The sequence below is a fragment of the Lithobates pipiens genome, unplaced genomic scaffold, assembly GCF_037356315.1.
Source record: "Lithobates pipiens isolate NorthernLeopardFrog02 unplaced genomic scaffold, aLitPip1_a1.2 Scaffold_16, whole genome shotgun sequence".
In the NCBI taxonomy this organism is placed as follows: Eukaryota; Metazoa; Chordata; class Amphibia; order Anura; family Ranidae; genus Lithobates; species Lithobates pipiens.
Window position 1 is genome coordinate 393,010,338 of NW_027507748.1, and position 22,027 is coordinate 393,032,364.

At 42.2% G+C, this 22,027-nt stretch overlaps 1 protein-coding gene across 2 annotated transcripts in view; it reads right to left on the reverse strand.

Annotated features, from left to right (window-relative positions):
- Positions 1-22,027, reverse strand: part of GLOD4 (glyoxalase domain containing 4) — a 46,948-nt gene that overhangs the window by 14,742 nt on the left and 10,179 nt on the right. For both annotated transcript variants that reach the window (XM_077482297.1, XM_077482296.1), the window contains exons 2-6: positions 20,756-20,805; positions 18,518-18,638; positions 16,665-16,809; positions 11,771-11,907; positions 954-1,040 (exon numbers count right to left, since the gene is read on the reverse strand). In XM_077482297.1, the coding sequence (XP_077338423.1) occupies positions 954-1,040; positions 11,771-11,907; positions 16,665-16,809; positions 18,518-18,638; positions 20,756-20,805 (540 nt within the window). The remainder of the gene's footprint in view (positions 1-953; positions 1,041-11,770; positions 11,908-16,664; positions 16,810-18,517; positions 18,639-20,755; positions 20,806-22,027) is intronic.

A 22,027-nucleotide genomic window follows, 5' to 3' on the forward strand; every position in this document is an offset into this window, starting at 1 on the left:
AAAATTTTTGAGGAGAGTTGAATCACGATCTTGATTCTTTAATGATTAATCGTGCAGCTGTATTACTTAGGATAACAAATAAACGTATTTTTGAGGAAACACCAACTAGGCATCCTTTTGGCAATATTGTATTGAAATAATTAATTTTACTTTTAAAAATGTAGTCTACAGAGAAAAAATAAAAAAGGGGAAAAAAAAATAAAAAAATAAGTTAAAGAAAAAAGTTTTACAGTAAAAGAAAAGTATGTATTTATTTTATCATTTGTCCTGTTTAAAATGACACTGTAATGAGTTTTCTGGTACATACCATGGGGGAAAAAAAAAAAAAAAAAAGTGAAAAAAACATTAGGGCTGATTAGGGTTAATATGGGGTTAAAATAGGATTTAATTTTTATTTTTTTCCTTACTTTTTATAAAAATAAATAAACTTATATTTTGACAATGACACTTGCTACCTATCAATATATGCAGGTACCTGCATTTTCACGGCTGCTCCTGCTCTGTAACAGAAAGCAAACCCCAGATGTCATTATGACAAACAGTAAGGCAGGCCATTCATTTTTTTTCCTGCAACCACGGGAGAAGACCCTAGCAATAATCGTATTGGTATACTCAGCCTGTCCATTACCGATTTGAATCTTGGATGGTTTTTGTTGGACGAGCCGAGATTCAGATTCAGACCATGTATGGCCAGCCTAATTGCCAGTAACAAAAGTGAAAGGAGCAAGAGTAGGACGTAGGAGATAAGGCCCAGAAACTTTGTTGAAGTTTTTTAAGACAGCTCTTATGTTCAATATCCAAAAATGGTTAAACTTAGAAAAAAAAAAAAATTATGTATTGTATGTATGCTATACATTGTTTCAGTCCCTTGAATAATAAACCCAACATGCTGGCCATTGAGTTTAGTCAGTTACAAAGCAGAATATAGGCAGATGGGTGCAATTAACACCTACCTCATCTTTTGGGCAAGCAAATGCAATTCTGCCAAATGCTGTGCCATGATCCACCGGTCCTCCAACATCCCGCAACTCCAGCTTGCACTGTAAATCCAAACCAGTATGAGAAACGTTCTTGTTACCAGCCAACAGAGCACATTAGCATACAGATTTATAAAACTGATGAATCTGGAATAAAACTAGCAGCAGACAATTCACAAGATCTGCTCACAGCTCTTATGTTGTGACTGATATTACTTGAAAAAAATTATGAGTTCACCAACGGAGGACATCACTGAGGAATATGTGGCCATCCCTATACGTTGCACAAAGAAGAAGAAAGGAAAGGGGACTTTACATGAGGCATGTCATTGTGTATAGAATACTACATCTATCTGTACTGATGTAACATCTCAATCCCATATGGTCATCCGTGACTGTAGAAAAATAAATAAAATAATTTAACAATATCAATCATATTCAAAAAATATAACAATGTAAAAGGTAATCAATGGACATAATTGATGTAATAAGCACAGAATGAATAAAAATATAATTCATACAAAATATAAAACATGTAGGTATATTTACATAGTACATGTATAAATGGTAAACATTAATATTTAAATGCAGAATTTGGGCGAGCACGTGTCAGCACTCTTTTTTGAAAACTCAACACGTTTCATGGTGTCATAGTCAATCATCAGGAGTAAAATGCACGGTAAATGCTGAAAACCAGATAAATATCCATTAGTATATAATGCCCTCTGAAGAGGGGAAAAATGTAAAGGGCAAGCTCATTTTAAGTTACTTATGCATGCAGCTCACAGGCTGTACCTAGCTTCTATGATGTAATAGGGCAGTGGTCCCCTTTTTACTACTTTCTTTGGGGGGGGGTAATCCGCCTCAACCACGGCCACCGCCCAATGACTTCATAGAAGCTAGGTAAAGCCTGTGAGCTGTATGCGCAAGTAACTTAAAATTAGCTTGCCCATTACATTTTTCCTCTTCAGAGGGCATTATATACCAGGGCTTGACAAATTTGCTTGGAATCTAGGAGCCAGCTAAAAAAAGTTAGGAGCCAGTTCGGTAACGGCGATCTGGACCTGTCCCTGGCCTGACATGGAAACAAGTGAGGGGGAAGATGGACCCCCCCCCCCCCCCCACCTGTCTCCAAGTCATTGCCCATAGCTCTTAGAGAGACATTTTTTTTTATTTTTTTTTTTTTTCCAAATGACAATTTTTTTTTAAATTGCATTTTAGTGCAAATATGAGTTGACCTGTCATGCTTTTTTCTATTACAAGGGATTTTTATATTCCTTGTAATAGGAATAAAAGTGACTATTTTTTTTTTTTAAAAGAACAGTGAAAAAATTAAAAATAAAAGTTAAAATAAATAAGAAGAAAAATACATTTTAAAACGCGCCCCATCCCGCCAAGCTTGCGTGCAGAAGCGAACGCATACATGAGTAGCATATGAAAACGGTGTTCAAACCATGCATGTGAGGTTTGAACACCACCCTAGCCCTAGACCTCCTCTGTAACTCAAAACATGCAACCTGTAGAATTTTTTTAAACATTGCCTATGGAGATTTTAAAGGGTAAAAGTTTGTCGTCATTCCACGAGCGGATGCAATTTTGAAGCGTGACATGTTGGGTATCAATTTACTCGGTGTAACATTATCTTTCACAATATAAAATAAAAAATAAAAAATTAGGCTAACTTTACTGTTGTCTTATTTTTTAAATAAATAAAAAAAAAATTCACAAAAAAGTGTGCTTGTAAGTCCGCTGCGCAAATACGGTGCGACAGACAGTATTGCAACGACCGCCATTTTATTCTCTAGGGTGTTAGAATAAAAAAAATATATATAATGTTTAGAGGTTCTAAGTAAAGGGAAGGAGAAAGGCAGGCAGTGAAAACAGGCAGGGGAAGCTCCATTAGCATTTCTGGTTGTCATACCAACGGCCACCACAAGAGGGCGCCGGATTTCAGAAGGAAGCATAGGACCGCAGAAGGCCTCAAAGCCACCACGCCAGAGGGGTGCACGGAGACAGGATACCCCCCCCCCCGCCTGTGCCGCCCCAGGTAGCTAATTCTAGTCGCAAATGCGACCTGGCGCCCGGGGTTTGTCGAGCCCCGTTATATACTAATGGATATTTATCTTGTTTTCAGCATTTACCATGCATTTTAATCCTGATGATTGGCTATAACTCCATGAAACGCGCTGAGTTTTCAAAAAGGAGTGCCGAGACATGCTTGCCCAAATTATGCATTAATATTAATGTTTACCATTTGTACATGCACTATAACCTACATGTTTTATATGAATTATATTTTTATTCATTTTGTGCTGATAACAGAATTATGTCCATTGATTACCTTTGTTAAATATGTTTATATACATTTGCTGAGTAAATCTTTTATGATTACATGGTTATATTTTTTGAATATGATGACCGTATGAGATTGAGATGTTAAATCAGTACAGATAGATGTATTATTCTATACACAATGACATGCCTCACGTAAAGTTCCATTTCCTTTCTTCTTCTTTGAGGAAATCACTTAAAAAGGTGTATTCATAAACCTCTTTCCTTGTAGCATAAAAAAGGTCAAGTTAAAGATATACTAAAAAGCAAATGTGCAATGCCAGTTTATTTCAAAGACCAAAACACAAGCAAAGCAAGGTGTCCGTTTATGAAGCAGTGAAAACAATTCTCACAGCTCCATTTTCCTGCATTCACAGTGATCGTTCTCCTCAGGATGCCATTTTATGAAGCAGTGTAGATCGCTTCTCCTTTGGAAGAGTGAAGCGATCTACAAATACTCCAAACAATGGAGAATAGCCCGATACTGCAATCTCGTGAGACTAAGGCCGCGTACACACGGGCGGACTGTTCGCCCAACTTAGTCCGCTGAACAGTGTTTCAGCGGACAACCCGCTCGTGTGTGGGCTTCAGCGGACTGTTTCAGCGGACAGTCTGACGAACAAAGTCTTACGGAATTTCCGTAAGACAGTCCGTCCAAACTTGGTTTCAGCGGACAGTCCGCTCGTGTGTAGGCTAGTTCGACAGACTAAGTTTGGCGCATGCTCAGAAAGGATTTACACGGCGAAGGTTGCATTGCAGTGTTTGGACGTCGAATTTCTCGTCCCGTCGTACGTGCCGTTCACGTCATCGCGCACGCTTTCAGCGGACTGTCTGCTCATCGTGTGTGGTCAAGTCCGTTCATGCAAATTTTGAACGGACTGTTTGTCGGATTGTCTGACGAACTTAGTTGGGCGAACAGTCCGCCCGTGTGTACGCGGCCTAAGGCTGCGTAGTTTTAGCGGTGCTATTCGTCCGCATAAAGGGTTAAATGCGCCTGTGTAGCGCCAAAGCACTTTAGCAGCAGTGCCCATTAATTTCAATGGGCAGGAGCGGTGTAACTGCTGCTTGCAGTTTTTTTTTTTTTTAAACATCCTGCCAGTGCAGCTTTCACACAGGGACTGCAGGGGAGGTATTTTTCAGGCGCTTTACAGGCGCTATTTTTAGCCCAAAAGTGTCTTAACGAGATTACAGTACCAGAAATTCAATGGAACACAGAGATGCCTGTTTATTAAGCAGTTTATTAAGCAGTTATAAATTATCACTGCTCAGTACACAACATTCCTGGAAGAGACCACCCACCTAGTTAACAGAATATTTGTCCCCCTACACACATACATATACATATATACATATATATACATACATACACACACACACACACACACACACACACACACGGTTACTGTCTTGGGGGGTCTGAACGAGGAAGTCAAAAAATCATCCTCCTTCCCCCCGGGATTCTCCACGTCTGAGCTGGTGAATCAGGAAGGGTGAATTCTGACTCAGATCACCAGTGAAATGAAGTGCAGAGATCGTACCTTCATAAACTGGCTATTTGTGTCAATGACAGCTTCTCAGTGTCTTCCCCCGATTATCTCGGTTTCATAAACCATTAATGGATGGAGATCAATCATGATCCTAGGGATCACCACTGTTCAGTTTCATAAACGGACACCTAAGTGTTTTTGAGGCTTGCCTGTTTGTGTTCCCAGCTCTCACCTTTTTCTCGTTCAAAAATGTTATTTTATGTTAAAATAAATTACATGTACAGAATATAAGACAAATTATGTGATACCAGAAATAAAAAGTAGACATATTGAAGTACGGATGATACAAAGCAAAGAAGAATTTCAAGATATTCTCGTGGGAATGACAATAAATGGCCTTTATATATTTTAGAATTTGAAAACATTCTTATAGCTGAGTTTTAAACAAGCTCTCACCTTTTTTTAGTACCTATACCTTTTCAGATATATTTATTAAGTAGGTTTACATGAATACATGCGATATATACGATTGTAGACTTGCCTGGCAAATTATTAAACATTTATTGGAATGCACCAACAAAGAAACTAATGAATTTCTAAAGAGCATATATTCTGAGTTTTTTAATTTATTTTTTCCCTGTTTCCCTAAAGGGCCATACACACAGGCCGAATATTAGAATACCATTGGGCGGCATCAGCCAGTTCAATAGAAACCAGCAGACATTCGGTCCGTGTCTACAGCTGCCGGACCGACAGAAGCTGGTCGAATGGGCATGACCGAAAAAGGTCTGCCAATTGGCACCTGATTAGTACTCTTAGCCAATGGCTGAGAGTGCTGACCAGTGTGTTCTCCGTCCCCCTGTCAGAACACAATAGCTCAGCGTGGAGATTGTTCGTACAGCGGCTCATCCTGAGCTCTTAGGTTACTTTTCCCCATTTAGCCCACTGCATTGAACAAAAAAAACAAAATACTAGTGTGCACCAGGCTTGAAAGTGGTTGTAAACCCTTACAACACACTTTGACCTACAGGTAAGCCTAGATTAAGGCTTACCTGTAGGTCCAAGAAATATCTCCTAAACCTACACGGTTTAGTAGATATTTGCCAAAAGACAGGCACCGCTGTATGGTGCATGCGCCATAGACAGCGGCACACTGAGCACGGCACCCGTCAACGGCGCTATGCCGCACGTGGCAGCTCCCGTGTGCATGCGCGGGAGTGACGTCATCGCAGCTTCGCCGAATGACAGCAGCAGAGCAGCGAGACCCACGAGAAGATGGATGCGCCGGACTAAAGGGGACAGCGGTGACATCGCTGGCTCCTGTGTCAGGAAAGTGACACATACCCAAAACTAAATTTGCGTCCTTTTCTTCCCACAAATAGAGCTTTCTTTTTTAGGGTATTTGATTGCCTCTGCGATTTTTATTTTTTGCGATATAAATGGAAAAAGACCGAAAATTTTGAGAAAAAAAATATATTTTCTACTTTTTGTTATAGGAAAAAGCGAATAAACTCAATTTTAGTCATACATTTAGGGCAAAATTTATTCAGCCACATGTCTTTAGTAAAAAAAAATGTCAATAAGCATATATTTATTGGTTTGCGCAAAAGTTATAGTGTCTACAAGCTAGAGTAGATTTTCTGGAATTTACACAGCTTTTAATTTATGACTGCCTATCTCATTTCTTGGAGGTGCTAAAATGGCAGGGCAGTACAAACCCCCCCCCCCCCCCCCAAATGACCCCATTTTGGAAAGTAGACACCCCAAGGAAATTGCTGAGGGGCATGTTGAGCCCATTGAATATATTTTTTTTGTCCCAAGTGATTGAATGACACAAAAAAAAAAAAAAAAAAAGTTTACAAAACGTTGTCACTAAATGATATATTGCTCACACATGCCATAGTTATATGTGGAATTGCACCCCAAAATATATTCTGCTGCTTCTCCCGAGTACGGGGATACCACATATGTGGGACTTTTTGGGAGTCTAGCTGCGTACGGCACCCCGAAAACTAATCACTGCCTTCAGGGTTTCTAAGGGTGCAAATTTTTGATTTCACTCCTCACTACCTATCACAGTTTCGAAGGCCATAAAAGGCCAAAATAGCACAAACCCCCCCCCCCAATGACCCCATTTTGGAAAGTAGACACCCCAAGCTATTTACTGAGAGGCATGTTGAGTCCATGAAATATTTTATATTTTGCCACAAGTTGCAGGAATATTACAACTTTGTGCAAAAAAAATAAAAAATTGTCACTAAATGATATATTGCTCACACATGCTATGGGAATAAGTCAAATTACACCCCAAAATAAAATTCTGCTGCTTCTCCCGAGTACAGGGAATACCACATGTGGGGGACTTTTTGGGAATCTAGCCACGTACGGGACCCCGAAAACCAAGCACTGCCTTCCGGATTTAAATATAAAACGCTACCAAAAAAACTGTTAGCGATCACAGGCATCAGGCCTGACTCTGCAATCGCTGTAGTTATGTGTTTAGTGTTTTGTAAGGGACAGTGATCGATCGATACTGCACTTGGGTGGGCTGGGCGGAGGGGCAAAATGCAGGTGCTAGCAGGTATCTGGGCTGATCCTGCTAACAATGCGTTTTTTTGGAACCCTAAACTGCTGGGGACGCTAGTATAGATCTGATCAGATCAGATATTGATCTGTTCAGATTCTATACCACTACGGGAAGTTTATGCTTTGCGCGTGGGTGTTAGCGGTACTGGCACTAACCTAGCGCTGCCTGGGGCAACGCAGACCCTGACCCTAAAACCTAATTGATATCACCCGCCGGGTGATCAGGGGGTTAAACCTTTATTGGGTAATAAATGGTGGGTGCCCTGATGCTATAAAAAGCAAACTAACCAGAGTCACCCGTAACACTTATACGGTGATCAGTGGTGAAAGGGTTAACTAGGGGCAATCAGGGGGTTCAAATTTTTATTAGGTAGTATATGGGGGTCCCTGGCGCTATATAAAAACCTGACGGGGAACCTAAATAACTAACTGGCTAACCAGCGTCACCAGTGACACTTATACGGTGATCGCTGGTTAAAGGGTTAACTAGGGGCAATCAGAGGGTTAAAACCATTATTGGGTAGTATATCGGGGTACCTAGCGCTATAAAAACCTGGCGGTGAACCTAATAACTAGCTACTTAGCGGCACCAGTGACACTAATGCAGCGATCAGAAAAACAATCGCTTAGTGACACTGGCAAAAGGGGGTGAAAGGGTCAACTCTAAGGGCAATCAGGGGGTTAAACCTTTATTGGGGGGGTAGGGGGCTACCCTGGACCTAACACTAACTGCCCTGACACTTTTTACTTTTACAACTGACACTGAATGCAGTGATCAGTAAATAAATGATCACTGCAATCAGTGACACTGTGACTGGGAGGGTGATCGGGGGGGAGGGGGGGGTTGTGTGCCTATGTGTGCCTACATGTCAGTGTAGTGTTGGTGCACACTTACTTTCAGTCTTCTCCTCGTAGTCCGGTCAAAAAGACCGCCCCGAGGAGAATGACATCACTTCCTCCCTGCCTGTGTTTACTATACACAGCGGGAGGAAGCTTCTCATTCGCCAGGAGCGATCGAGAGGGGATGGCCAGAAACCAACAGCCATCCCCTCATCCCGGGTCGCTCCTGAAGCGAAACGGACCACCACATCCAGCGGGAGGGGGTCTGATCGGATCCCCCACCCGCTGGAAGGTAAGCACGTACATGTACGTGCTTGTGCCTGTACATGCCATTGTGATGACGTACATTGGCATGCGGCGGTCCTTAAGTGGTTAATACATCTTTTAATTTGCAGATTAACAGACGGAGGGATTTGTGTGTATGGCCTTGCCTCATTTATCCTCCCTGCTTAAAGCAAAACTAAAGGCCAAACTTTTTTTGTTTTGGATAGAGTAAGGGAGGGTTATGACCCCAATCATTTTTTTTTTTTTTTTTTTTGCCATCTGTGTCCAATTGGGGAGATTTCCCTTCATTTCCTGTACTACATCCAAAACAGGAAGTGAGAGGAAATTCCCCAAAAGTGAAGGAATCCCAATGTGGAAGATTTCCCCTCCATTAAAATTTTGGTGTCAAACCAAAAATTTGTGATTTTTGTTTATTTTCACTTTCAATGATAATGGTAAACAGGACAAATAGAGGAGGGCAAATCTTCTTAATGGGGGTACAGACCACAATAATATAAAAAAAAAAAAAAAAAAAAAAAAAAAAAACCCCGACAAGCATTCTAACCCCTCTGAACGCTAGCCAAAAAAAAAAAGAAGTTTTGCCTTTACACAACTGCAAAGGAAATTTATCATGGGAGTAGTATTTATTTATTTATTAACCACTTGAGATCCGCGCTATTGCCAAATGACGGCATTAGCGCGGACCTACATTTCCAGGACTACGTCTATTGACGTCGTCCTGGTTACGAGCGGCCTGCGCGCCCCCTGAGGGGCGCGCGCGGCGCGCTCTGTGATCGGCGAGTCCATGAGACTCGCCTGATCACCGATCCGTGTAAGGGGTCGATCCCGACCCCTTATCACGTGATCAGCTGTCAGCCAATGACAGCTGATCATGTGACAGAACGGAGCCGGTAATCGGCTATTATTCCTCCTCGCGCTGACAGCGCGAGGAGAGAAAAAAAAAGCCGATCACCGGCGGCCGTGATCGGGACATCAGTCCCGATCACGGCCAGCAATACAGCTGACCACCTGCCCCCTGCCAGTGCCCACCTGCCCACCGCAGTGCCATCCTGAATGAAAGTGCCCCCCATCAGTGCCACCCAGCAGTGCCCATAGTGCCCCCAGCGCCACCCACAGTGCCACCCACAATGCCACCCACAGTGCCATCCAGCAGTGCCACCAACAGTGCCACCCACAGTGCCCACAATCTGCCGCAAAGGTGCTGCACCCCAGTGCCGCCCATCAGTGCCCAGCAGTGCCGCCCATCAGTGCCCAGCAGTGCCACCTATCAGAGCCACCTATCAGTGCCCATCAGTCCCATCTATCAGTGGTACCTATCAGTGCCCATCCGTGCCACTTATCCGTGCCACCCATCCATGCCATCTTATCTGTGCCCATCTTTGCCCATCAGTGCCGCCTTATCTGTGCCGATCGGTGCCGCCTTATCTGTGCCTATTAGTGCCGCCTTAACTATGCCTATCAGTGCCCACCAGTGCAGCCTATCAGTGCCCACCAATGCAGCCCATCAGTGCCCACCAATGCAGCCCATCAGTGCCCACCAATGCAGCCCATCAGTGCCCACCAATGCAGCCCATCAGTGCCCACCAATGCAGCCCATCAGTGCCCACCAATGCAGCCCATCAGTGCCCACCAATGCAGCCCATCAGTGCCCACCAATGCAGCCCATCAGTGCCCACCAATGCAGCCCATCAGTGCCCACCAATGCAGCCCATCAGTGCCCACCAATGCAGCCCATCAGTGCCCACCAATGCAGCCCATCAGTGCCCACCAATGCAGCCCATCAGTGCCCACCAATGCAGCCATCAGTGCCGCCTAATCAGCGCACTTCAATGAAGGAGAAAAATGACCCGTTTGCAAAACTGTATAACAAACTATTAAAACATGATTTTTTATTTTTATTTTTTTGCATCTTTTTTTGTTTGTTTAGCAAAAAATAAAACTCCGAGCTGTAACTAAATACCACCAAAAGAAAGCTCTATTTGTGGGAAAAAAATGATAAAAATTTCATTTGGGTACAGTGTTGTATGACCGCGCAATTGTCATTCAAAGTGCATCAGCGCTGAAAGCTGAAAATTGGTCTGGGACTGAGGGGGGTTTAAGTGCACAGTAAGCAAGTGGTTAAGGATATTATATAGCACCGTAAATTTACGCAGCTCTTTACATATATATTATACATTCACATCAGTCCCTGCCATCAAGGAGCTTACAACTATACACAGAAAAGTGTTTTTCTAACACCACTTATCACAACAAAATGAGGTACTGATGGTATGTGCCCATTTTTTTTATACATCTTTTCTCTGACAATATTTGCAGTCTGTTTGCTCGTTCTGTGTATTCTTCACCTGTGCAAACTTTCAATGTGTTTTAATGATAAAAGCAGAGCGAGCACTCTTGCAAGAGCCCTGGTGTAATGCTGAATGTGTAAAAAACTCCCTGGGATTCCTGACAAGAGGTGCACTTTTGCAAAGGACAGCAAAGGAAGGGGGGAGTGCAAAACTGAGAAGAGATGCAGGAGATGTAGCACACACACCGAGGGTGTAATGCTAAATGGGTGAAAGAACCCTTCAGTTCTGCTGACAGGAAACAGGAAGGGCTCTTAACTTTTTCTATGACATGGGATTAATACAAAATGGAGATCATCATTTACAGGAACTTACTCGCTTTTACACTTAGCCCCCATTCACACTGAATGCGGCGATACTTCAGCACGATTTCAAAGCCACTGCTCAGTACAATTTCATGTGTGGTTTGCCCACATCTGTGCAACTTCATGCACAGATGCCTATGCACATCGCACAGGAAAATGTCAAAAATAGTGCAGGAACTTTTCAAATCAGTGCAAGTCAAAGTTGCACTGATTTGAACGGTTCCATAGGCACAAATAGGGTGCCACTTGCCTTGCGATTTTAAACGGTTACATTGCATAACAAACAAGTCACACCACTGTGAATGGGGGATTATAGCTACAAAAAAAAAAAAAAAAAGCTAGGGTTACAATAAATTTCTTTTAAGGTGTCTAGTTAGACTTTTTCATATTAATGAACTAGTTCCTTTACCCCCTGCCCCAAAAAACTAAAACACACACTGTCTCTTCTACCCATAAGACACATGCACACTGTCAAAATTTCTAGTGCCACTTTCGTATCGTGTCAGTAGCATTTTCCACTGACACTGGTGGTTGCCATTATAGGCCTACTGTTGGTAATAGGGCAGCAACTTCTCTCTTATGGCATTAAACAATAGTTTGAAAGCAGATATTACCTGGTTGTCACCATAACCCAGCAATACACTCTTTCTGCTTTCATCCTCATGATATATCTTCAGGCCCAGCAGATTATGCCAGTAAGCAGTTGACTTCTTTAAATTGGATACAGCAAGAGTGACTTTCTGAACAGGATCTGTAGGATAGACATCGAGTTACGTAAAAATACTCTACTCGGATTGTGTAATAGATGTTGTTTTCCTTGCAGTATTTTCCCAGAATGCTTACGTCTGTTTTTTCTGCCATTGTGGTTTGATGAATGTTTTTCAGACGTTACAATTTGTTAGATCTCTTCTGTAGGGTCATACTACTCCAGTGTTCATTTCATAAGGATACCTCAATGGTGATCAAACTATTTTTTTGCATTTGTTCAATTTACGAATCATATGTAAATCATTTTTGTGGGGATAAAGAGGCAAAAATGATCAAAACTGGAGTAGGCAGAATTTTGAACAGCTGTGAATGTCAATCAGCTTCTATTTTTAGCTAAGAAATTAAAAATATAAGCTGACTGGTTGTAATGCACAACCCCCCCCATATCTTATTCTATATATTACTAAGAACAAGATCATCACACATCCTCTGCTGCTCTAGAAGACACTCCCCAGAGAGTACATACAGTACTTAAGAAAACATGACATACTGCCCTCCCCAGAACATTCAGCCAAAGCCAAATCGGAATGGCGGACACTTAAATTCAGATAATCCATAAGGGGGGCACTCACCACCATGCAGGAAGAAAGGTACATACCGTGATGGACATAACAGACAGAATGAACAGGAAAGGGACAAAAACTGGCCAAGAATAGGACGGTTCAAAAGGGACTGGACTAATTTCAATTTATGTGTGGCTGCCCCCACTGGACAGAAGAGGTTCTAACAATTACTCTTCTGTCAAATGGGCTTGCTGGAAAACCTCTTGATAAGCCAGCTGAAACTGCTAATCAGTGTATTCTGACAGTGGAGAGTCCCTGCTGTCAGAATACAATAGCACTGCAGGGAGGATTCCTCCATCCACCTTGCTTGTGCGAATGGGGGAATACGTTTATCAGTTTTCGATTAGCCTCCTGGCTGATCAGAAAAAAATAATTATCCAACTGTGGCCAGCCTTAGGCTCACTATAAACATTGTTTGTACAATGAACTTTAAATATACCAAAATTATGTAATATGAGGGCCTACCTAATCTATCCAATCAAGCAGACTCTTGCTCTACAAAATTGCTGGATCTAGATCTAGACGAGATTGTACAATGTGTGATGAGCTTTAGAGAAGCTTCACAGACACAATACCAAGGATCAGTCTGTGCTGACACTCTGGCTGGTGGACGTTATTTTGGTGAGGACACGTACAGAGAAAGAGCTATATTATGGCAATACTGCCAGACCCTACAGGTCAAACGGTCCTGTTTTTTTAGACTCCAACTGGCAGATGTCTTATTGGAGGAACAATGAGCTAAGGACTGCACATTTTTCCATTTCTGTTCCTGCTGCCTTCATCTCCCCCTCCATACTTAGCTTCCTACACTGCTTGTTTTAATTAATCCTTTTTGCTGCTGGTGCTTTGACAGTTTCTCCTTTGCTTTGATCTCACGCTCCCCCATTCTCTGTTTCCATGCCTCCTCTACAAGGGAATTTTACAATTATCAAAAAAAAAAAGAAAAGAAAAAAAAAAAACCAACACCTCGTCTGTAATGTCGTAGTTCTTAATTTTCCCACTTAAAAATTGGGCTCACATTTCCTAATGCTTATGCAGTCATTAATTGAATCAACATAGGCCTGAGAAAGTGTATTAAAAAGTCTACCCTGTATTTTTGGCTATCAGATACACATTTGCTTCTGGTAACCCACACATGTTGCACAACTGTGCATGCAGTACCTACACACTGTAGCAGAAATGACCTACTATATAGAAGAAATGTGGAACTCTTAAGCCCCATACACACCATCGGATTTTCTGATGATTTTTTCCTTCAGATTTACCAAAACCATATAATATGAGGTCAAACCTTAGGAGTTTCAATGTGTATGCAATCAGGCAGGCCCTTGCACTACATGGTTTTGGTAAATCTGAAGACAAAAATCAGTAGAAAATCTGATAGTGTGTATGGGGCTTTAATGAATGTGCAGAGTTGCACACACCAGCAACAAAAAAGGACAAAATGGCAGACTCCCAATCTGAACTTTACAAGACATGAAGGACAAAAAAGCATTAGCTCACATGTTTACTTGCAAGTCCTTACTTATATCAGGCTAACTTGCTGCAGAAAATGCTTAACTTTTATTTAATCCCTCACGGGGCCAAGTGCAAATAGAACTTGGTGCTGCTCTGATTGTGGCCCTATTTCAGATTTAAAGCCCCCCTTTTTCTGGTTGAAGCTCCGCCACATTCTCAAGCCTAATTTATGGGCATTTCTGTTGTAGGAGGTACAAGCAGCACTCAGGCGGCTCCCCTCTCCAAGCTGAGTCTTTTACTCTTCTGAAAAAAAAAAATGCTGTTTGTTTATTCAGAATAGCAAAAGATCACACAACCTGCAGTGCTGCATGACCCATTTGTGTCTGCTTGTCAACATACACAGCTTCACAAGTGGATCACATAACACCAGTGTTGAGTGACCTTTTTATGAAGGAATGATCCAGTGCTGTCGGGACTGGTGCCATGTATGACACAGCCCTGCAGTGGCTGGATGGATTAGAATCGGATCTAGTGCTACATTCACTTGATGCCCCAAGGGGTAACGTTTTAAACATGCAACTCCACTGGACCGGCTTTTTTCTGTGGGGGTTGCATATTTGCGCATCTCCCATTGTGCTGGGAGTGCGCCAAATGGTGCGGTCCCAGCACAGATACCGGGTCTCACCGAGCACCCCAGGCCCTGTTCTAACAATCGGGACCCAGAATGTCCAATTCCGGGTCACCTGATCACTGTGATCAGTCACTTTGAAGCCTGCCCCTGTGTTTTCTTGCTTTGTGAATGGACAAGACAGATGCCTTGTATCTTTCTCTGTCCTTGCAGATAAAATTTAACTTTTTGGCCATCAAAGAAAATGCTATGTCTGGCACAAACCCAACACATCACCCAAAGAACACCATCAGTGAAACATGGTGGTGGTAGCATCATGCTGTGGGGATGTTTTTCAGCAGTCAGGACTGAGAAACTGGTCAGAGTTGAGGGAAAGATGGATGGTGCTAAATACAGGGATATTCTTGAGTAAAACCTGTACCACTCTGTGTGTGATTTGAGGCTAGAATGGAGGTTCACCTTCCAGCAGGACAATGACCCCAAACAATCTGCTAAAGCAACACTTGAGTGGTTTAAGGGGAAACGTGTAAATGTGTTGGAATGGCCTAGTCAAAGCCCAGACCTCAATCCAATAAAAAAAAAAAAAAAAAAAATCTGTGGTCAGACTTAAAGATTGCTGTTCACAAGCGCAAACCATCCAACTTGAAGGAGCTGGAGCAGCTTTGCAAGGAGGAATGGGCAAAAATCCCAGTGGTAAGATGTGGCAAGCTCATAGAGACTTATCCAAAGGGACTTGGACCTGTGATATCTGCAAAAGGTGGCTCTACAAAAGTATTGACTTTAGGGGGGTGAATAGCTATGTACATTGACTTTTTCTGTCCTATTTGTTGAGTGCTTCACAATAAAAAAAAAAAAAAAAAAAAAACACGACAAAAAAAAAAAAAAAAAAACCCCATCTTCAAAGTTGTGGGCATGTTCTGTAAATTAAATGATACAAATCCTCAAGCAATCCACGTTATAATCCCAAGCTGTGAGGTAACAAAACATGAAAAATGGCAAGGGGGGGGGGGGTGCAAGGCAGTGCATATTTTGGGTTGTTCTTTGGTGGTAGGGTTTGGTAGTACTAAGACCACTTTCACACTGAGGCACTTTTCAGGCGCTTTTACGCTCACGAAAACTTATTTCCATTAAAAATCAATGAACGCTTTCACACTGGGGCAGTGCACTGGCAGGGCTGTGAAAAACTCCCCTCTCCATTGAAATGAATGGAAAGCGCTTCAAAAGCGCTCAGTGTTTTTACTGGCAGTTTAGAAGCGCCTCAGTGTGAAAGTGGCCTAAGAAATATACAGTTAGGCCCCTTTCACACTGAGGCGCTTCTAAACTGCCAGTAAAACATTTGAGTACTTGAAGAGCTTTCCATTAATTTCAATGGAGAGGGGTGTATTTTTAGCACCCTGCCAGCCCACTGCCCCAGTGTGAAAGCATTAATTGATTTGAATAGAAATAGGTTTTCAGGCGCTTTTTTTTGTGTAAAAGCGCCTGAAAAAGTGCCTCAGTGTGAAAGGGGTCTTACATTTAAAAGAGATGTACACACACACACACGGCAGGAGGACATGGTTACTGTCTTGGGGGGGGTTTGAACGAGGAAGCCAACAATCTTCCGCCTATATCTTTATTTTTATTTTTTTTATTTTTTTTAAACCATTCTGGGCCAGTTTCCGTAGATAATAAAACAAAATAAATAAAAAAATAAATAATAAAAAAAAACACACACAGCACACCAAATATCAATTACCATTTACCATAACAAAAGGCAAAATTTGTCCTGAAAAAATAATCCACCTGGATGCATAAAGTAGATATGTTTGTAAAACCGTACATATCACCACATGTCAAAGTTGAAAAATTGGGTTTAGGCATGATTATTAATGGGTTAAAGGCTTGTTTTCCTTTTGTTTGCCTCAGAACTGCTTCCCTCCCCATATACAATACAAAATGCAATCACAATGAATTCTGAACGATGTCAGAAGTGTCTTAGACTGATGTAAAAAGTATACAGCATTTGTCCATTTAGACCTGTTAACAGAGACTGATACATGTATTTCTGAACATATATTACACAAGTGATTGAAAGATTAAAACATGTATTACCTGTGCTAGGTTGAGCTTTGTCTTCCAAATAAAACTTATATCCCCCTGGAGCCGCGGTTTCAAAGATTCCAGGAGTCACTTCAGACAGTGGCCAGTTTAGTTGTTTTGCATTGGCCACAGCCTGGCTAGACTGTACAGTAAGCCCCTGTTGATGCACATAATAGTAAAAAAAACACAATAATAATTATTTAATTACATTTAGCAAATAAAGATAAACACATAGTTAAAAAACACACACACACACAACACACACAACACACACAACACACACACACCTCTACCATTCTATATTATAAACGAAAAACATTTGTAGAGGTTTCCTCTGAAGAGAGAAACTTAAAAGAGAAAAATTACACTTTAGTGCCCTTGAGTTTGATATTTAATGCGCAAATAAAATTAATAAAAAAAGCCTATTTTTGGAATCAATGTACAATAATATTATCAATGGCACTGCATTAAGATACAGCTCTTTAGTGTGCACTAAAACACCGTTCTAATTGAAAAATAAAAACTGTATCTAAACCCAAGGACAAACGTAATATATGGCGTTTCCTCAGTTCCACTACATAGGGAGAAAGGGTTGTGTAGCTCACATAAGATAGCTATGGAAGCAAATAAAGTTGTTTGAGAAATCTCAGGGCACAGAAAGTTATACATTAGAAGGACATTAGAATTCTGGCAGGATGAACTTTTCTCTACTTGCAGATAACGTATTTAACTTGAAAAAAGGGGAACTGGTGCATTCACCACATCTAGGAGACGGGAATGCTATGCCGTTTCATTTTTGTTCTTGGGTTTAGATGCATTTCAACTCCCCCCCCCAAAAAAAAACAACAACTAAATATTAAAAACCTTTATAGCATTTCTCTAGTCACAGCATGAACTTTAATTTTATAACATCAGCATTGTAATACAAATAGTTCATTTCAACAAATCCAATGTAAGCCTGCGTGAAAAGTCTTCTTTCGTGTTGTGATTGCTGCCGGTCTACTGACTTCCTGGATTCCCTTGCATGCTTTGCAGCTTCTTCTCGGCTTTATTTTTAAAGTCTAAGGACTACATATCCCATAGTACCCTGCTACCTGCATGCTCTATGCTGTAGTGTGTTCTCTCTACTATTAGTAATTCCTGAATCTACTCCTCTCAGCACTTTGTTTGTTTACAAGGCAGGCGTATACACATACAGATTCAAAATGTGTGACACAGCATCGCCTACTCATAGGACATAGCAAATAAGTGTCACAGAATTCAAGGAAGTAAATGTGTGGGATTCTTAACAGTAAGGGTCCTTTCACACGGGGCGGATCAGTTCTGATCCGCCCCGTGGATGTCCGTTTGCTCAGCGGGGATCACTCCGTCGATCTCCGCTGAGCAGGGAGATGACAGGTCCGTCTCTGCACACTGTGCAGGGACGGACCTGTCACAGCGCCGCTCTCCCCTATGGGAGATCGGATGACGACGGACCGCAGTGCCCGTCGTCACCCGATCCGATCTGCAAACGGATGGAAAAATAGCTTTTTCCTCCGTTACACTTTTGCGGATCGGAGCGGGTCGGATGTCAGCGGACATGTCACCGCTGACATCCGACGCTCCATAGACCTCTATGGAGCACCCGTTCAGGTCCGCCTGAAAAACTGACAGGCGGGCCTGAACGGGACGTCAGTGTGAAAGAGGCCTAATTGTGCAACCTTAAAGATTTTTAGATGAATGTGATTAGACTAGAAACAAAATTAGAAATGAAATATATGACTAAACTTTGACCAAGGATATGCTTTGAAAAAACAAACAACCATTCTGAGCCATTCTTAATTGCTAGATTGTTTTTATAATGAATAAAACAACTTATATCATACCAAGAAGTCATTGCCGAGACAATACTCCCCAATTCCATAATTGTAAGTCAGTTCAACAACAAAGTGGTTGTCCTCAGAACCATATCCGATCATGGTTTTGCTCCATTTGCCATCATATGGGCTGGAAAATACATACATGTCAATCAATCTTGGCTGCATTGCAGAATACCTTCAAATAGTATCTAAAAAGCCCACATAACTGATAGCATTCTACAGTTAGGCCTGAGCTATGTTATCAATCACTGCTGACCTCTAATTTGGAAATTTGGAGTGTCTACAATTGTCTTTATCCCTGTACATTGCACACTCACATTGGTCCCTACCCTCAAGGAGCCCACGATCCAAGGTCCCATTTATATACTAGGGCCAATTTTGGACAGAAGCCAATTAACCTACCTGCATTTCTTTGTGTTTGTGGGAGGAAACCGGAGTACCCGGAGGAAACCCACGCAGGCACAGGGAGAACATGCATACTCCAGGCAGGTAGTGTCGTGGTTGGGATTTGAACCAGCGACCCTTCTTACTGCTAGGTGAGAGTGCTAACCACTACACCACTGTGCTGCCCCTCTCGTTTTAATACATTAATCTGATTACCCAAAACAAGCATGCAGATGAGGACCTATGACTTTTCTGAGATTTTCCTAATCTGCAACTTGAACCATATACAACTTATATTTCCAGGAGGTCAGCAAAGACTGCTCTTGTATTTCTCTCATGACAAGCATGGGCAGAAGCACAGGATACATTTTATTTGATAAAGTACTACAAAAAGCATAGCAACCAGATTTCAATTTGGCTGTGAGTCTTGTCAATATACAGTATATTGTAGTAAAAATGTTTGGCGCCTACTGAGATTTGCTTAAACTGGTTGTAAACCCTTAGATACACCCAGCGAAGGGATTACCCTAAGGTATTCACAGAGATTAAACATATCCTCCTATCTAACTGCAGTCTTCTCTCCTCTACAGTCGTTCAAAGTGCTAAATGCATAAGCTTGTCTGAGAGTTCAGAAAAAAGGAGGTGGTGAGCTGAAGTTACACACTGCAGAGGAGAGCTGAGAGCTGATTGGGAGGGAAGAGACCCCCCCCCCCCCCCCTTCACAGAGCAGAGGCTGTGTGCTGAAGCTTCCTCCCCTGTCACCTTTTTTCTCTTGGAGTCAGGAATATTTGTCAGAAGTGACTCATACTGATAGCAGAGGAACAAAGCAGTAGACTGAAATAACACTCTGTGCTTTTATTTGAGACAAGTATACACTACAGAGGGATATACTTTGATCATATTTCACGTCCAAGGTTTACAACCACTTTGAGTCTTCAACATGCATGCATGTTCATCCAATTAAGTCATCCGCACTTGAATGATTCTGTCTGTCTAAGGAGACTCAAAGCCGCCTCCGGGGACAGATGAAGGAAATCACATAAGCATGTTGGAGTTTTTGTACAGCTCAGGATGTGTAAGGCCTGGTCACACCTGAGAGCATTGGAAACATGGGACAAATTTCGCAATTGTGCTTGCGATGCCAAAATCGCAATAAAAATGAGCAACGTGCTTTCAGTGCCATTATTTCTTAATGGCACCCCACCTGTGGAGCAATTGTGATGTGACAAAACACACACACACACACACACCACACCTGGCTCAGTGCCAAAATTCAGTGCATGAGGTTCTTTGGCATGTTTTTGGAGCAGAGGGAGGCCCATTCAAAATGAACAATCACCACATCCCCCGCAGTTATTAACCCTTGTATCTCTTGACCTTCCCTCTGAGATTGTAAGCTCCAAAGGAGCAGGGCCATCTGATTCCTAGTGTATTGTATTTGTACGGTCTACCCTGTGCTGCGTAAACTGTTGGTGCTATATAAATCCTATACAACAACAACAACAACGCTGCTCCAAAGACTCAGCACAAAAATCTGCAAAAAAAATAAAATTTGATGCTGCAGTATCGCTCATGTGTGAACGGGGCTTAGGATCTCAGCTGGATTTTCTTAAGAAGGCAGTTTAGCTATAAATGCTCCTTTCTCATATTAAATCTGGTTGCTATACAGTTATTGCACAAGATCACAACTTCAGGCAATACCTAATAGTCTACTACCATATGCTTTGAATTTAGATGATTTATTACGACTCCCAATGTAACTATTGATTAATACAATGATCTTCCATGACATTTCTTTCCTTTCTGTGGTTCATCTTATGCTTTATATTATGAAGGGGGTGTGCTGTAAGCATGTTGTACCCATTACAAGTAGCTTTGCATCCTTCTTCAAATTCTTCATGCCTTAGAACCTGAAAAGAAATTGATATTTTTTAGTATTTTACAGTTCAAGTAAATCACAAGTTACATAGATTGCTTAAAAAGGCTAGCTCATAAGCAGCCTAATAATAAACACCTCTACCTGTTCCCTCTCCCACAGTTTTTACACAACACCTCCGACAGCTGCATATTTCAGGCAATGGAGTGAAGGGACATATTTTATATGTTGACACATTTTAATTGTTTTCAGATGTCAAAAATGTTGTCTTATGGCACGTATGATGATATTACTGCTGTCCAAGAATAAATGTTGCTTAAGGTTCACAGTTCTTGTCAAGTTCTAGGTTAAAGGGGGTTGTAAGCCTTCATTACTCAGCAGTTCTATTTGCACAGAGTGGTCCCGATCCTCAACTTCTGGGGTCCTCCAACGGAACTTGCTGAATAGCTGTACATTCTGGAAAACCAGGAAGTAGTCAGCTTCATGCTATCCAGCTTGAACCAGAAGAGGAAATGTCACCAGCAGGGGGCGGGAGGAAAGGGTCAGGACTGTCTCTGTAGAATGAAAGGCTACGCGCTCTGAGCCAGTAGAAGGAGCTGTGAGTGCGTAGCCTCTCATTCTACAGAGATAGTCCTGACTCCTTCCTCCCGTCCCCTGCTGGTATGTTATTTCCTCTTCCAGTTAAAACTGGACAGCTTGGAGCTGACTACTTTCTGGTTTCCTTTTCCTGAAAGTACAGCTATTCAGCACAAAATCACATCAGAACCTTTCCCAGCTACCTGGATCGTGCGATGAGACTGTCGGACACAGTAGAACTGCTAGAACTACATACTTATGACAAGCATGACTCCCACTAACATCTTAAGGATTTTTAATCTTCTGCAATAAATGATACCGTTTTAAATACTACACTTAGAGAGGTGCCTGCACCCCCCCCCCCCCCCCCGTTTCTTTCACTCTGGTACATGGCCGCCTCACAGGAAATGGGTGGCACTGGAGGAACAGTGCGACCTGGAAGTGCTAAAAACGCCAGAAGAACAGCATGGAGAGCAGCGCAGAGAGACAGAGCAAGGCGGCGGATGGCTCGCTGTACTAGCCCCACAAGCAGTACCAGCAGCCCAGGACTGAGGCAACCTCCTCATGGAACAGGAGGAAGGGATGGTGACAACAACTGCAGGCAGATCCAGGTCAGGGCCCAGTGAGTAGAAACCCCCCTTGGAAAGATGGGGGGGGAATTGGGTGAGAGGCCCTGGCTG